General features: G+C 37.1%; 1 protein-coding gene across 50 annotated transcripts in view; it reads right to left on the reverse strand.

Annotated features, from left to right (window-relative positions):
* The window catches only part of ANK2 (ankyrin 2), a 337670-nt gene that overhangs the window by 62836 nt on the left and 256602 nt on the right, over positions 1–18232 (reverse strand). For 28 of the 50 annotated variants that reach the window (XM_045997637.1, XM_045997660.1, XM_045997651.1 and 25 more), the window contains 3 exons: positions 11854–11926; positions 3571–3715; positions 1407–1418 (listed from right to left, as the gene is read on the reverse strand). In XM_045997637.1, coding sequence (XP_045853593.1) covers positions 1407–1418; positions 3571–3715; positions 11854–11926 — 230 coding nt within the window. The remainder of the gene's footprint in view (positions 1–1406; positions 1419–3570; positions 3716–11853; positions 11927–18232) is intronic. The other 22 variants (XM_045997625.1, XM_045997636.1, XM_045997652.1 and 19 more) reach the window with 1 other exon arrangement.

Here is an 18232-nt window from a genome sequence, read left to right on the forward strand (position 1 = left end):
GAAAGAGTTGACTTACAACCAAAAGGAGATTAGGGTAGAGAGAGAAAAATATTAGGATATGGAGACAGGGAGTGAGAAAAGTTGGAAAGAGAGGGAGCAAGGGAGAAGGAACGAGTTGGAACTGTGCCTAACTATCTCTACTGCTGTGTTACTGGCTTACTGTTTAATGCCTTCTAAAATGCTAATTGGATGTTTAATCAATGTTTATAGTTTCTAACTGCTCTTTTCTCTGATATATAGAATGTACTTAAATAAATAAAGTTAGAATATTCCAGCAGTAGAGAAATTACTATAATGGAATAATGATCAGGAGAAACATCAGGAATAATTCAAGTCTCTGGGTAAAAAATTGTCTATCCTGACTTAAAACATTAGAAACAAGGTTAAATATTTTACGATCCAATACATTTCTTTTTCATTAAGTCAGAGGTCATCCCATTCAGTTAATAAATTCATAATAACACATATCTATAGGAGTATAAGTCTGTATGTGCTGTTCAATGAAGGGCTGTGCCAAAAGTTATGGTCTTAAATTTTAATTCTCTGCACTATAGGAAACTACTTCATGGACACATAATAGGTAGTCTGTAATTTCATCGAAAAATATAATAATTACTATCTTAGGAAGCTGTGGTATTAGAGGTTCAATTAATGAAGTTTTTTTTTTTTAAAGATTTTATTTATTTGACAGAGAGAAATCACAGAGAGGCAGGCAGAGAGAGAGGAAGGGAAGCAGGCTCTCCGCTGAGCAGAGAGCCCGATGTGGGACTCGATCCCAGGACCCTGAGATCATGACCTGAGCAGAAGGCAGCGGCTTAACCCACTGAGCCACCCAGGTGCCCCCAATTAATGAAGTTTTTGAACCTAAAAATTTCAATTGCTTAATGCATGGAAAAGCTTCTGTGGCCCATTGATACTTAGCATTTTACACTAAATTTAATTTGTAAGCAATAATAAAATGGACATCAAATCTAAATAATAAGAACTTGGATATATTTTTATCAATTTACATTAAATTATTCATATTTTTGTTCTCCTGCATTCATGTAAAATTTAGGCATCAGAATGGTTTTTCTACCATGTCCAACCATACACAGACTGATTAGGTTCCTTGGGGGAAGTCATGCTAATGTTTTATCAACCACAAGGTGGGGCTGTGACAGTAAAAGTCAGGCCAGAGTCTTGTCACAGACTTCTATTCTAGTAATATATTCACCCTTCTAGCTCAGTTATCCAGTTCAATAGGTAAAAATCCTGATTTGAGAATAAATCCATAATTCTAGAATATAAAGCACCTCCTGCCAACACATACACACACACACATACCACACACACTGCACAGTGAGCAGGGAAATGTGGATGTATCCAGGAAGTGTCACAGTGTTTTCATGCTATTTAATACCTACCTGGGCATGGTACTATTGAAAGCATACCAAATAAATAACGAAAAGTAAAAATGGTTACCAAAAAAAGAAAACTCCCATTGAATTGCATAAAGAATTTTTTTTTAAAAAATCAGTGAAACAAGAAATCCATGAAAATGAGATGTTGCCTATAAGTCCATGTTGGAAATCATGAATTCAATCTGGGGTTCTAGAAATGCTAGGGAGGACCTGGAGAACAGACCATGGCTTGTTTGTTCCATACCCCATCTTTACATGCTGGTAAGTGTTCAGTTTAAGTAGAATGATCAAACCATGAACCCTGTTTTATGGAAACTATTGTTCTAAATCTTTCTTAACCTAGTACTTTCAAAGAAGGAAAAAGGATCAGATCAAGAACTTGATAAAACAGACCATGCTGGAAATGAAGGGGTTTTTTTTCCCTCTGACAGTGATATGATTATTTATAGATTATTATGACTTTGTTTAAAGCCATAAATTTCATTTTCTCCAAATCTGAAATCTTTTCTGAGAAATTTTAGATTGTGATGCCTCCATCTATCTATATGTCAGAACCCAGTATATTAAAAAACCGGTCCCGTCCCCAGTCCCCCCACTCTCACCTCAAGTGGCTCCCTCTTCTGTCTCTTGACCCCAAGGACCACCCTCCATCTACGTCATTGAAGCCAAAGGGTCAATCAAACATTCTTCCTCTTCTTCACCCATCCCATGAAATCCATCACCAAATCTGGCTACTTTTACCTCACAGATATGCTCTCAAATTTGTCATTTCCCAAATTCTCTCCATGATTGCTACCACTAAGGTTAAAGGTCAAGTCTTCTCTTAACAGCTTCAGCTAATATTCCTGCCATAGTTTTTCAGATGCTTGTAACTGCCAGGTTTGGCCCTTTGACAATTCTCTCTAAAACTTATCCTTTAAGTGTATAGTCAGAGGGAGCCATCCAAAATGCAGACAAGCTCTCCCCTCCTTCACACTATGCTCTAACAATAATGTGCTGTTCCTTCTCTCATATACCATGAGCCTTTGCTCATGATCTCATTAAGGCTTCGAATGCCCTCCTCACCTTTTCCTCACCATCATTACCCATCACTGTGTCTCAGTTTGGGCTCAACTCCTCTAGGAAGCCTGAACCCTGGGGATTCAGTTATACTGGGTACTACTAGCCTAGTTCCTCTCACATCCCACCAAACTATGATTTTAGCAATCAAGTCCAGTCATGTCTGTACCTCTAGCACCTACCACAAGCCAGCCCAGAAAGGTACTGATTATATGCACACTGAATCATTTTTAAAAAAAGAAAGTAGGGAAGAGGCATTGATGTTCATTAGAAAACTCCAAGAAAAATTTGTTTTTGCTAATTATTCATTTAGAGTTAACTACACTTTAAGGTATATATTTCTTAGACTACAAATATGTCAACTACAGCTTAGAATACAGCCAAGATTAAAACTACAAACCTAAGATTACTGACTAGTGAAAAACTTTACACTATATGGACAACCATATGTTAACCTAAATTGGCAGTCAATCTTTTGATGAAGTACCATGGAATGTTCTTATTCATCTTGCCTCAAAAAATAACAAACACCAGTTGTGTTAGTTTGTAATAATCAGAAATTTTATACTGCAAAATATGACATAAACCTCTTCAGATTTGTCTATAAAACCTGTGCTCCTTCAGATTTTGCTCAGATTGCTTTTGTATTCAAGATCTTGGAGGATTTGGGTCTAATTCTTTTTTATGCAAGTCAATTTCAGGCACTTTCTTTCTGAATTTGTTTCTTTTTCATCCTTCTTCACAACACCCTTTCAGTCACATAATTTATGCCACTAACAAAAATACCTGTAAGGTAAAATGGTCCTTTTTATTCGCCTAAGAAAAAAGTGGTAAATGATTACAAACACTATACTGAAGTGTAGAGAGCTCTTTACTTATTGCTCTGTTTCTTACTAGTCGTCTGACTTTTACTAAGTCACTTAAACTCTCTAGTCCTCCGTTTCCCGTTCTTTAAAATGGGCACTTCAAGTTGCTTGAGGATGCAGTAATATAAAACATGCCGTACGTATTAAATATCCTTAATTATGTCTACTTTTTTTTTATTATCATCATTAAAAAGGGTCTCATTGCCTCTGGCTGATACCAAGGGTCAGGACTAGGGGACTACCTGTCGGAGCGGGCTCCCTCCAAGCTGTACCGCAGGTAATTCATGCCATCCAGGAACTGACTGCTAGGTAGCGAGTCATCACCCAGTTCTTTCAGATCCTCCGGCCGAAGGTATTCTCCCCCATCGCCTGTCATTGTGTCGTCACCTTGAAGCAATCAGAGGAAGACGGAGGAAGGATTATTTGTTGAATGTCGTATTAACTACAAAATAGGGCGAAGATCGTGAAAAAATGTCAGAAAAGCACTTATTTCACCAGAACACCGCACACCCAATAAAAAACACATGCAACCAGCAAGTGCTAAAACTCAGAGAAACAATATTTGGCCCATTTTTCTATTGCTTATTAAGAAAAAAAGAATGACCTGAATTGTAATTCTCTTAATATCGGTCAGTTTTCTTTATTCATTTCCTTATCGCCATAGCTGGTTTATAGCTGTATTATTTAACTTATTCCACTATGTAGACTACTGAGCTTCTAGACATAGTTCCAATAATTTTGTACCTAATGTCCGGCATTAACAATCTCTTCATGTCATTTGCAATATGCTAAGAAATATCTACTGCTCAGGGTGCCTGGGTGGCTCATTCAGTTAAGCGTCTCCTTTCAGCTCAGGTCATGATTCCAGGGTGCCGGGATCAAGCCCTGCCTCGGGTTCCCTGCTCAATGAGGAGTCTGCTTCAGCCTCTCCCTGCCCCCCTGACTCGTGCTCTCTCTCGCTATCTCTATCTCGAACAAATAAACAAAATCTTAAGAACAACAAGAAACATCTACTGCTCTAAAACAAATATGTGACCCAGTATGGGGAGGGATATGATTTATAAGATTGAGAAGATACGCACATTAGGGAAAGAACACTAGAACGAAGTGAGCAGATTGTGACATTTCAAGAAACAATCTGAATTCAATTTTAAAAATATTACCAAGCATAAAAAGGATGTTTTGTTGGAAACTAGGTGGCTTCCCAAAGGTGAACGACAGGGCAGAAAAGAGAATTAAGTAATCAGGTAGTGGCAGAAAGTGATGACTAAGTGTGGTAGTTCATATTCAGAAGCCCAAAGGCTAAAGTACATTCCCTGCCTGCGACTAGGAATAGAATGCTTTCACAAGTATCTTTTTCAGGTAACTGAATAAGTAATATCTCATTCACAGACGTGCTGTATGCCATTAACATACTGACATGGAGAAATAAATAATACGGCTGAGAGAAACTATTTTTGATGACTCCTTGAGACACTAATCACACACTTTAAGCATGATGATCTATGTAAAGGACAACTTGAGGGACAACTTCATTCCTATAACTAAGTTAAATATTCATTATTATTCTCATTTGTTTCAAGTAATTGTTCTAAATCAACAGTAATTTATAAAGGTACAACACTAAAGAATTATAAGAAGGATCTATCTCTAAAAAAAAAGAAGAAGGATATGTCTCTGACATTTCTCTGTTTATATATATGATCTTAAGATCTCAGGTATATATCAAAGGATTATTAGCTGTCTAAATTGCTTAAAGCTAATGACAGATTAAAAAAAAAAAGACCTTCCAATAAATGGAGATGTAATTTATTCACCATTTGATTTTTCTCTCAAAGTCAATGCATTTAACATTTGACAGTTATAATAAGTCTCATCATTAAAAATATTTTCATGGCATCTTCAGTGACACCATCAGATTTTTACTGAGTTTTAGCAGAATGAGTTAGGCTACACAGAGTATTAACTAAAAGTTGAGTCTTCAGAATTGGATAGACCTGGCTTCAAATTCTAATTCTGTTATTTACTGGCCTGTTAATCTTCCAGAGCCTCAGTTCCCACAACTAGTAAATGGGAATGATACTAATAATCTATCTCACTCAGTAGGTGTATGAATTAAATAACATAAGAATGTGTAATCAAGTGCCAGATACACTAATTGCTAGCTATTGTTTTTATTAATATAAAACGGTAAAAATGTGACACATCAATGAAATACGAGCTCAATTTCATTTACGCAAAAATATTTTTAAATGTATATATCATAAAGAAAGAAATATAATTGTACTGTGTTTAAATATTTGTAAATCTGATGGCTCCAAGGAAAACGTGAGTAAAGTTTTTAAAATTACATTGTTTAAGGGGTGCCTCCCCACCCTTACATATATTTTCTTCTCTAAAGTGTTCCCTCATGGGGTGCCTTGGTGGCTCAGAAGGTTAAGTGTCTGCTTTCAGCTAAGGTCGTGATTCTTAGGTTCCAGGATTGAGTCCCCCACCTTGGGCTCCATGCTCAGTGGGGAACCTGCTTCTCCCTCTCTTCTGCCTCTCCCCCTGCTTGTGCTCTCTCTGTTTCTCTCATTCAAATGAATAAAATCTTAAAAAAAAAAAATTTAAAAAAAAACAAAAAAAATTGTTTTTAACATCTCACAAAGCAAGATGTAACAGTAATAGCAATCTACAGATAACACTATAGTCAAACACAAAATGCATGATGTTGGTCAACCTTATGAACCAAAAAGATGAGAGGAGAGAGAGAGATCACTTTAGGATGGTGTGGTGGGTTCAGCAGTGTCCCCCGCCAAATTTCACTTCCATTTGGAACCTGAGAATGGAGCCTAACTTGGAGATAGGGCTTTTATAGATGTATCTAAGTTAAGGACTGAGATGACATCACATTGGATAGCTCCAATGACAGTGCTCTTAGAGACACGGAAAAATGCCACAGGAGGGCAGAGATTGGAGTGATGTGTCTACAAGCCAAGCAACAAACACCAAGGATCACTGACAGCCACTGGACATCTGAAGACGCCAGAAAGACTTTTCCCTAGAGTATCTGCAGTTAGTATGGTTCTGCCATAAACTTTTCACTCCCAGAACTGTGAGAGGATAAATTTGAGCCATCAAGTTTGTGGTAATTTCTTGTGATATTCCTAGGAAATTCCAGTGAAGCTGGAGAAGGAGTCACTGAAGAAGGATACTGGAGATGATCATTTGTTTGGATTCAACTTTAACGGACAGAGATTGATGCTACTTCATATGAGAGGCTCATGTGTAAGGGGTCATGGAGGGCAATAAAAACAGTGAGAATGAAGGAGTAATACACATTACTTATTTAGAGAATACTACGTGAAGTAACTTGGCAAAAGTAAATGTTCATGATGATAAGCAATGACAAAAGAAAATCAGTGTCTAAACAGTGATCAAATCAAGGTTAAACATTTTATTATAAGACTTGTAGGACTTAATTGTTCCTACCACTTCCTTCCTCTATGTAATTGTTAAGTCTGTATATGGGTATACTTTATGAGTCAAATAAGTTGGGGTCCCTCTTTGTTTATTTCTGGGAGAAAAAAATTCTAACATCAATTCTATGAACTGGTTTACCAAGCCAAAGGCATTATCTGGTTTGCATATAAATCTAAACTATTTCCAGGGGAAAAAAAGCCAATTTGTTAACATTTGGGAAGATGAACTCTACTCTTATTTACGAGAAAGTGAAAGAAACAGTTGGATGCAGAATCAGTCATGTAATATGAGGAGGAAGGGAGGAGCCCGCTGTCAAGTGTTCGCAGCAGAAGTGTGACAAAAGGAGACAATGGGGGGCGCCTGGGTGGCTCAGCGGGTTAAAGCCTCTGCCTTCAGCTCAGGTCATGATCTCAGAGTCCTGGGATCGAGCCCCGCATCGGGCTCTCTGCTTGGCGGGGAGCCTGCTTCCTCCTCTCTCTCTCTCTCTCTCTCTCTCTGCCTGCCTCTCTGCCTGCTTGTGGTCTCTATCTGTCAAATAAATGAATCTTTAAAAAAAAAAAAAAAAAAAAAGGAGACAATGGATGGTTCCTGTACATTTCATCATAACACTCAGCCATTCTGGAGTTCTCTTGACTATCATTAGTACACATCATTCTAGAGAACTTGTGGAGAAGTTTGTACAAACCATCCGCACACAAACTTTTGAGTGTATGGGACACATGGGTCACATTTCTACAGGTATTTTAGTTATGTGTTATCACCCCTGAGCCCCGCCATGTAACTTACTGCCATGGAGCTGAGTCAGCAAAGGTAGGGATCAGCTCATGATCCTATGAAGACATACAGGATTATATTTGCAGCTGCATTTTTCATCTGCACAGTACGATACTCTCAGATTGAATTCCCATTTCTATCTTTTCCTTCCATTTCTCCGCCATGTTGTCCCACCAGGACTTATATACAATCTGACTGAGCTATTATAATAGCTCTCACACTGGTTTACATTCCCCACCCACAACTTGATGGCCATGTGCTGTGGCACAAACTACTTAATGTGTTTAAGTCTTAGTCTCCTCCTGTTCAGATGAGCCTTTCCTCACCTGAAAAAAAAAAAAAATGAGGGGGGCGCCTGGGTGGCTCAGTGGGTTAAAGCCTCTGCCTTCGGCTCAGGTCATGATCCCAGGGTCCTGGGATCGAGCCCCACATCGGGATCTATGCTCAAGCAGGGAGCCTGCTTCCTTCTCTCTCTCTCTCTGCCTGCCTCTCTACCTACTTGTGAACTCTGTCAAATAAATAAATAAAAATCTTTAATTAAAAAAAAATGAGGGGGAATCAATAGCCTAGCTTATGTGGATGCTCTGGGGATTAAATGAGACAAAGCCCGCTATCTTTGTAGATGTTTAGTATATGTTTTCTCTTCTGTCAAAATATCTGAGCCTCCTTCCAATTTCTTCCTAATATACTCCTTTAGTGTATCACTGCTGGTTTAATCTTTGTGATAATCAGATTTGTTTCCATCATTATTCAAAATGTTTAACATGTCCTGATTTTCCAGACTTTTCAGGTAAGAATTCAAATATTCACCGTGAAGTCCAGTATGTTTCAATGCATAAGCCAAACCGAATGACTGGATTATTTTGCTACTCTGTGTCTCTTTCATGCACTTTCCCCTCTCAGGGCCTTCCACACTATGTAGAAGTGTGTCTCTAAAACCTGTCTCTAAAACCTCTAAAAGGCACTGTGTCTCTAAAACCTGTGTCACTTTCCTATAAATCTCTCAGTTTCAGCAAGTCCACAGGACTGTACTGCGTCTCTCCAACTTTAGTTTCCAAGGCAGATATGAAAAGTGGGTGACATAGTGCCTTCTGTTCTACTTCATTTAACTTCTACATTATCTCTCCATCGATGTTTTGTAAAGACATGCACTGTGTTCACCTCTGATTCCCCAATGGTAGCAGTTCTAGAACTTTACACACAATAAAATCACTATCTGTTGATTGGATTCATGGGTAGATATCCCGATCACTCTACCAAGTTAGCCTGAAAGGACACCTGTACTTGGCTTGAACTTCCTTTTGAGTATTGCTAATACTCACAGCTATCAAAACAAAAGAGCTGTAAATTTAAAAAAAAAAAAAAAAGAAAGAATTGGCTAATACCTTAAAAATACATGTGGCTGCACTTTGTCCATATGAATGACAGGTTCCATGAAAACATTTGAAGCCCATAAAACATTAAAGGGTTTGGCAATATGAAAGCCGAATTTCTTTATACTAATTCTTTGCACTAAAAATTACTTCACAATACTCAGATATATCCTATACATAAAAATTATTCAACTTGAATTTCTTTCTGAGGAAAAGAATGTTACTAAGTTTTTGGCTATCTAAAAGAAGGAAAGCTTCTTCTCTCACCATAAAAGATATTCTTGATCAATAGCCAATATTCCTCTCAAAACAAGACCTTTTATCACTAAAAACTCTTAATCTCTAACAGTTTTAATAAAAGCATACAGGATAGGTATATGTAGGTATAATAATACCTACATATTATATTAGGCAACGAGCAGGTCCAAAAAGCTGTTTCATATAAATGGAATTTCTTTACTCCCACTCAATACTTTGAATGCCCTGGCATTGGAATTATTTAACAAGTATTTAGGAAATAAACTATTTTTAAATTAAATAATCACTTGAATTTATTTGATTTATAAATTTAGATGTTCATGTTAAGAGATTTGCTTCAAGTGAGACCACATATACCTTGGATCCTTCTTGGGAGATAGAATATTTTATACCAGTCATTTTCCCCCTCTATGCCGAAGCTCCTCCTAAATAATTTTAAGGCCTTTTATTTTTATTCCTAGTTACCTTCAAGAATCACATGATAACTATCAATTTCACATATTTCTAATCACATCTAAAACTTATCTTCAGCCAAGAATGATATGAAGTTTATTCAGTCATGCAGTCTAACTTAGTTTTAACAGGTTCCTGGTAGTTAAATGTCAACTTACAAAGAATTATTTTTTTCTCTAAATGTGTATTCTTAGAAGAGAGATTAGTTTTGGTAAAATATTTATATGATGCTCATTAGGTAATTTAATTATAGTAATAGGTCTCAACAACAGCAGCAACATCATTAATAGGATAAGCAATTTATGGCTTTAAGCTTCTGAGTTAATAAAATCTACACACTCACGTGCATATATATACAACCTCATCCACATCACACATGCTATTTCAAAAGAAACAGGTTAGTATTAGGCACGCATATTTAAATATTAAGCAAGTTGCTTCTATCCAGTTAAGAAAAATGAAAAGCAAAGCTTTCACTCCAATAGCTTCCTCTAAAGGTACCTGAATCACTAAGAGCTTCCCCATCAATAAAGTTGTCACCAAACTGTTTAAGGGCTGTTAAAAAAGATGATCCCACAGAAGAAAATGTGATGTGCATATATAAATGCTAAAATTAGCTGGCAAGGATTAGGATGGAACATAAAATTGTTATAATACTTGAAATGATAACTTTGACAATTATTAATTTACTTTTAATAACCCAGTGACCAAACATTTGCTCCTTCATGTCCTAAGTTCTCACCAAAGCCGAGATAACTCACTGCTGTTACCGAACAGTGAACAAACTGGTTCCAGATAATGACATCTCCTTGTAAAGTTTCACCTTCTGATTACATCTCGAAGAACCTAAAAATCTACTTTTACTATTTTTCAATAAAAGCAATTAATATTGAGAATAGTACTATTCTTTTCAGCCTGCCTCCTTTTTTTAGTTCTTTTATCTCTGCAGTGAGGGATTCTCTAGTGTCTTCTATGCTTTTCTCAAACCCAGCTAGTCTCCTTACGGTTGTTATTTTAAATGCTGGTTCAGGGTATTACTTAAATCTGTTTTGCTTAGATCTCTGGCTGTGCTCTCTTCTTGTTCTTTGTTTTGAGATGAGTCCCTCCATCTTGGCATTTTGTCTAGATCTCTGTCTTCTGCATTGCAGAAAGCCTGTTATGTTCCCTGCTCCTTAAAGAAATGCTGTATTAAGAAGAGGTCATCCACCGTCCAGGGCCTGGTGCTTCAAAGTCTTTGGTGTGTGCTGCGTGCACTCTGCTGCCGGGCTTTGGTTGCTCTTTCCCTCAGATTAGTCCTTGGCAGAGTTTCTCTTTGTCTACAGTGGGAAGCGTTTGGACCTTCTCCAGTGTGTGGCAAGTTTTAACTAGTACAATTCTTTACGGCAATAGTCTTTCAAACACATACATTTGACCAAAAGCTGTACTATGGAAATTTGGCTACATACCTCATTTGCTGCATTCATGATTTTTTGGCAGATTTTTGTTGTTGTTGTTCAAGAGAAGTCAACTCCTCTAACTGAAGTAGAAGTTGGGAACTGGAAACTCTCGTGGAGGGACAGACTTGCAGCACAACGTCCCATCCCCACCCCAAAGTCCCCTGTACTCCTGTTAGAGCAACAGACTTCTCAACGTCTGAAATCCACTAGCTTACATAGTTTTTGTCAACTCTAAAGCTATACAGAGCATGTTTTATGATTTAAACAAATTCTTATGTTGAATTAGTATGACTTACATGTCATTTTTAATCCTTTCTAAGCCTCCTCTCCTCTAGAATTAAAATTTATTCTGATTATTTGAATCAATGAAACAGATTTCTCAATATACCATTGAGAGTATACTTCAAAGTCTTTCACTTTAAGGCATTTTAATTTAAAAAAAAAAGCATGTTAACATAATTAAAATATGTATTAATAATAATTGTATTATCAGGTAGATTTTTCTAACAGATGGCCAATTTCCAGCATCTTTCCCCTTTGCCAGTCATTACTTAGTAAGACATTAAAGATAATACCCATTGAAAATAGACAGATCACTATCCTCTTTCCCCAAATGACAAAAGTAGATGTTTTGAAGCAGAGGTGGAAAAGTACTTGAAATGTTAAGAGGCTGTCACCCACACTCACAATATCAGCTTAGTCCCAGAGAAAAAGGATAGCTTGCTTGCCTTTGTGTAAGACAATGAAGACAAAATAAAAGTCTTACCTTCTTCATCAGAAACATCAAGAACCTCAGTCATTGTCTCAGGAACATTTAGCTTGTGTTTTTCAGTGATAGTCTGGAAAGAAAAAAATTATTGATATGCAAGTTAAAATCAAACAAAAGAGAAAGCAATCACAGAGGAGGTCACGTGGATAGCATCAACAAGCCATAAGTCCTTGAGCATTTCATCTCCCCCCATGTCTGTTTTGGGAGCTTATTCTGTTTCATGAAAATTCATTTGTTCTTTTGGAAGATAAATGATCATTGACTCCAGTGAAGTCATACAAGAAGAAGTTCAAACTGAGGGTTGCTGGGGGGAGGAGGGGTTGGGAGAGTGTGGGAGGGTGGCTGGGTTATGGACATCGGGAAGGGTATGTGCTATGGTGAGTGCTATGAAGTGTGTAAGCCTGACAATTCACAGACCTGTACCCCTGGGGCAAATAATACATTATATGGTAATAAAAATAATTGATAAAATAGCTCATTATTTTGAGTTCCTATTTGAAAAATAAATTCTTCAATGATGGCATTAATAACTAGTCATATTGAGAAAGCAGATTAATGTTTTCAGGGCTTCCCTAAAATGAACTGAGTAATGTCTCCAGAAAAGTTTCTAAAAGAAGCAATGAGCCTAGTAATTTATTAAAAACAAAGCCATTGGAAAAGAAGTTGTAAACAATGTGCAAGACAAACTATTTGGGCAGAAAATGTGATGCATGTGTTCCGGGATCAGAGGACCAAGAGTAGAGAGTCAATCATCCTTCTGGTACTACACTGGTCTATAATTCTGGTTTGTTACTTATTCCCTTCCGCAAGGGATAAGTCTATAATTCCGTTTGTTACTTATTCCCTTCCCTTCCAGAGTTGTCAAGTCCACTGCCTTCCATTCCTGATACACAATGTAAGGTTAAGAGACCAGATTCTGGAGACTGGCTGCCTGGGTTCAAATGCTAACTTTATCATTTCTTAACAAGTTCTCTTATTTCTCTGGGCCTCAATTTTCTCATTTATAAAACAGGGATAATACTGCTACTTCATAAAATTGTTCTGAAGACTAAATGAAATAATATACCTAAGAGCTCTAAGGACAGTGCTTGGAATATGTTAGCCCTCAATAAATGTCAGCTAGTATAACATCATTATTATCATTATAATTCAGTATTAAATTCCTCTTGTAACTGAAGATCCTCTGAACTTTTTAGTCATTCAGGCACTCAGGAAACATTCTGAGTGCCTACCACATGCCAGGCACTGTTTTAGACACCAGGGATACCACAATGATTAAGGGGGAAAAAAAAGCCACACTACTTTAAATACCACCTACAGACAGTGAAGTCTCAAACTCCTATCTCTAGTGGCTGCACTGAAAATGTAGTAAGTGCACTGACTGGCATCATTATGGGAACTCTAAAAACCTAATCTCTCAAAACAAGTCAACTCATCAACTAAAGTCACTAAAATACAACAGTAAATAGGTTATCTTAGATTTTTAAGCTTTGCTACATGGATATTACAGACTTTTTTGAATGACACCAATTTCTTTTTTTTCAGAAAGCAGTAGAGAACTTCAAATAGATTTATGGGGAAATTCAACTAATCTGAAAATGTATTCACATATACCTGTATATTTTCTGTGTGTCAAGAGGGACTGATGAAATCGTAATGTGATACTGTATTCTGTGAACCCTTTCAGTGGTTCCCCATTTCCTCAGAAAACAAGCAAATGGCCCAGGAGAGCTGGGTGATGTAGTAAGGAGAGGCAGGGAGACCTCCCCTCTCTCCTCATGCTACAGCCATGTTCGCAGGTCACGGTCTCTCACACCTCAACATTTTTCCATATATTCCTTCCTTTACCAGAAACCCTCTTTTCTTGGTTCATATTAGATATAATTTCCTTGGAGAAACATTCCCCAATCCTCCCTGATGAGTCTGTATCACTGTGATTGCCTGCTGCCATGTACTGTCACGACACGGGAGACACCACACCACACACAGTGGTCTGTGCCTTCTCTGCTCCCACACGAGAGTGTGAGTCATTGAAGAGGCGGTCTGTTTCCAAAGAATCTGAAATCTAGCAGGTGCTTCTCAAATATATATCGAACAAATCAATGATACAAAGTTAGGCAAAATATATGTAAAATCCACACAACTAAATAGATTTTCTTTGGGGTGATAAACCAGTTCAAGAATGGGAACAAACCGAGAAAGTAAGGGAAGTCTCATGTTCTCTGGATGAAGGCACAATTGGAGAGTAAAGTATTGAATTTAGCTTTCCCACATGTTGATTATATTTAAATAATTCCATAATGTCTTATTTACTGAAAACAAACTCAACTTTAGGAAAGACAAAAGCATCCATTCAAAACTTTGGATATTAATAGCTGGTCAATAAATATTTGTTAAACTTAAGACTATCGTATTGCTTATTTTATTTTTTAAATTAATTTATTTATATGAGGGAGAGAGAGTGCATGAGCGGGGGGGATGGGGGCAGAGGGAGAGAGAATCTAAAGCAGACTCCACACGGAATGCAGAGCAGGATGCCGGGCTCAATCTCACATCCCTGAGACCATGGTCTGAGGTGAAACCAAGGCCGGTGCTTAACCGACTGCACCACCCGGGCGCCCCCCCCCCCCATTTAATTATTTTAATAGTAATTAGCTTATAAATTTAACATGGATAAATTAAAACCTATGTTCCGTATCCATGGTTTTCAATTCTAGCTGCATATTAAAATCATTAGGGAAGATTTTAAAATACCATCACTTAGATACCACAACAGGACAATTAAGTCAGAGTTCTGCAGGCTCAGCTGTGAAACAGTTGCTCAGACGGGTCTAACGTGCAGCTCAAATCGCAACCCATTTGGAAAAGTGTATAAACTGCAGAGAGTGATTTGCATTTAAAATATGGGAAAGACAGGGACATCCTATTAAGCTACGATAATACATTAAGCATTTTCTGAAACTTTTTTTATGAGATCCTCAGTGTAAATAAAATGATTCAAAAATGTGAAGGGATAGCTACCATATTAGACTACAGCATGAAGTTTATTTTTGCGGAGATGTTCCAGAATATCTGCCCTTCACAGGAAACATTCCACAAGAGGATGCTTCGCTATTTGAAAATAAGTGATGGAAATATTTCTAAATGATTAAGTTATATTGCTTGACATACTCTGTTTATATTTTCAGACACTGATAATAGGACTATATTTTCTTCGAATTTCTAAGAGTGGACTGGAATTTCTAAGAGTGGAAATACCATTGCTTTAGTTTGGTCATTGAATACTATCAAAGTTATTACCAGCAAATATTCGTGGCAACAGAAAAAGTAACACACAGTGATCACACTGGTCACAGGTATTTTTCTGTACAGATAGTAAAAACGCCCTTTCTATGATGTAGTAAGTACAGCATGCATCTGTTCATGATGTAGTGCTTGACCTTTTAGAAGGCCATCAATAAATATTGGTTGAGGAGATGATAAATAAGTCTTCCTACTCATGAGCAATGTTATAAGAAATAAATACATCTTTTCCTTTAAAACGCAGTGAACTTTGAAAACTTGATTATCAAAATATAAATATGGTTTTACACCAATGCATCTGAATAGTACATGGAAAACAAAGATATAATTAAATGATCATGGGCAACTGTCTGCTACAGAACCTCAGAGTCTAGAGTCAAGATTAGAAACCAATTTAAAGTTAAAATGGGTAGTGTACTATGCACAAATTTAATAGTATGTAATTAAATCAGATAATACGGCAATATAAATAGGATAGGATAGATGGAAGCCTTAATAAAGAGTTTTAATATTTATCACAATGTGGGAAAGATGTAAAAAATAAAACATGAGTCCTTAACATGCTGTTTTGTAAACAGATATCTGGTTTGTTTTACACAACAGTGTGCTTAACTGGCCTCCCCTTAGCCCACACCCCTTGTCAACCATTTCCTTTGTATCACATACTCACCAAGTCACCACGCCGTGGTGAGGGATCGTGGCTAATATGCCACGTACTAAGGCCCACACACAATGGCTCCCATCAGTAGGGTGACAGGCTAAATTTGGTTTTGTTCCCAAACCTATTTATACCAACGGTACATGTTAATAGAATGTCCGTAATAACTGAAATAGTATGTAGACATTTTTCTACAAAAACCAATGTAAATGGTTTTGGAACCTCAACAAAGGTCAGTCACCAAAAATAATTTGTACTCAATTAGGTGTGGTTAAGACAAAGCAGCCGAGAAAAAAAAAAAAAGTATGTCAAAAGTTTAAAAATGTTCTGCCCTCAGTATAATATCACTTTAAGATAATATACAGGATGAATGTGGGACACATGGGTGGCTAGGCGGTTGTGTCTGACTCGATTTCTGCTCAGGTCCTTATCTCAGGGTCATGAGATTGAGCCTGGTGACCGGCTCTGCACTCAATACAGAATCTGCTAGATATTCTCTTTTTCTTCCTTCCCCTCTGCCCCTTCCCACCCTGGTGCACACTCTCTAAAAAATAATACATAAATCTTAAAAAAAAATACACACACACACACACGATGAATACTCTCAAGATACATGTATTATAGGATATAGTATGTAATACTGATGTTCTCTGTGCGAGAATGATCTTTTAGCCTCCTAGTCAGTGGACCTATACTCAAAGAAAAGATCTTGACTCCACCTCAAAAGGTGTCCGATGACTTCAAGTGTATTTACTGCATTGCTATTTCTAGGATTCCCATTTTAACTGACTTACAGCATCAGATAAGATTTAGGACTTTGAATATGTACATTTTCTTTACTGTCAAAAATTTCTCCACTGTTTAAATGGTAATATAACTATAATGCCATTTTTATTTTAGTAGTTTATTCAGCAATTTATGATGTTATTTTTATTTTAATAATCCTGGGTCTACATATCAGTGATTATATGCAACTTAAAGCATGATCATTTTACAATTACGCAAATAATACAAATACGATGACCGCTTATCAATAAGCAGAGGGAGGAGCCCCATCTCAGTCTTCCAAACTGCCTTAGGCGATTGAGTTTGGTGGCTTCTGCTGCCGGAAATGTGTCCTCTGGGCTCTGATGCCCATTCCAGCACACGCACAATGAATATGATCCTGGGAGAATGCTAAACCACCTCACAGCCCCTGCTGGGGTCCCCAAAGTAAAGTTAGAAAAGCAAAGGTTAAGGAAACAAACCACAACTCCAAAATGTCTCAAAAATTTCTGAAGCAGTGGCTTCTCCTTTACAGACTGCTGCCTTCCTCCTCTCTCTACACAATGACTTTATTCATACTGTGGGGTAAAGAACTTCGGAAGGAGGATTAGCACAGGAAACTTTCTTTGATGGAAGAGAACTCACAGGGCTGCTCAAAGGCGCACAGTGTAAATCTAGTGATGTGAGATTTGTATGTTAGTTGTGTAACTGTAATTTAACTATTATACTTAAATGGTAATAACATCAAACTAAATTTAATTTTATTAATTTTACATAATTATTAAATTGTCTAGCGTACTATTATTGGCCTATCACCAGTGAGCAATTCCAAATTCACTTTAGAAAGTAATATTGAATATGTTGCCTCCATGGAAATAAACAAAAAGCACTACTTAGATAGGTTGTTTTTAATAGAAAACTAGGTGAAAACACCTCTTTCACAAAATACATGTTAAGCTACATTTAGTAAAGTCAAGATCAGTAATGTCAGAGTGGTTAAGAACACGGACTTTAGAATCTCACAACCTAAATTTGAATCCTAGATCTACCCTCAATGCCTGCCATACCTGAAATCACTAAATACTCATTTTTAATACTATTAATATCGTTATGTGAAAAAAAAGCATGAATGAAAATCTCTTCCTAAAGAGAGGAAGTGCAAAGTAAGAAGGCTCACATAAGAGACAGGAGTAAGTCCGTATTTTCAATCCTTCACCCGAAACTCAATTTCACAAAACGATAAAACTCACAATTCTAAGAGAAGAATCAATTCTAAGAGAGGCAGAAAGTAAAAACAGGGCAGCATCAAAACATGTTACCAATACAATTACCCATTTAGACAAAGTGGGTACTTGTTTAGTTAATACGGGCAATGACTTCTTACCCCAACTAAAAGCAAACATGCCATTATGTTTTATATTTGTTTGTTGACTTTTCACCTAGAAACTTGACTTCTAAATATAGAGTTTTTAAAATTATTTATTTATTTATTTTATAAACATATAATGTATTTTTATCCCCAGAGGTACAGGTCTGTGAATCGCCAGGTTTACACACTTCACAGCACTCACCATAGCACATACCCTCCCCAATGTCCATAACCCCACCCCCCTCTTCCAACCCCCTTCCCCCCCAGCAACCCTCAGTTTG

This window comes from Meles meles, chromosome 2 (assembly GCF_922984935.1).
Source record: "Meles meles chromosome 2, mMelMel3.1 paternal haplotype, whole genome shotgun sequence".
Classification (NCBI taxonomy): Eukaryota; Metazoa; Chordata; class Mammalia; order Carnivora; family Mustelidae; genus Meles; species Meles meles.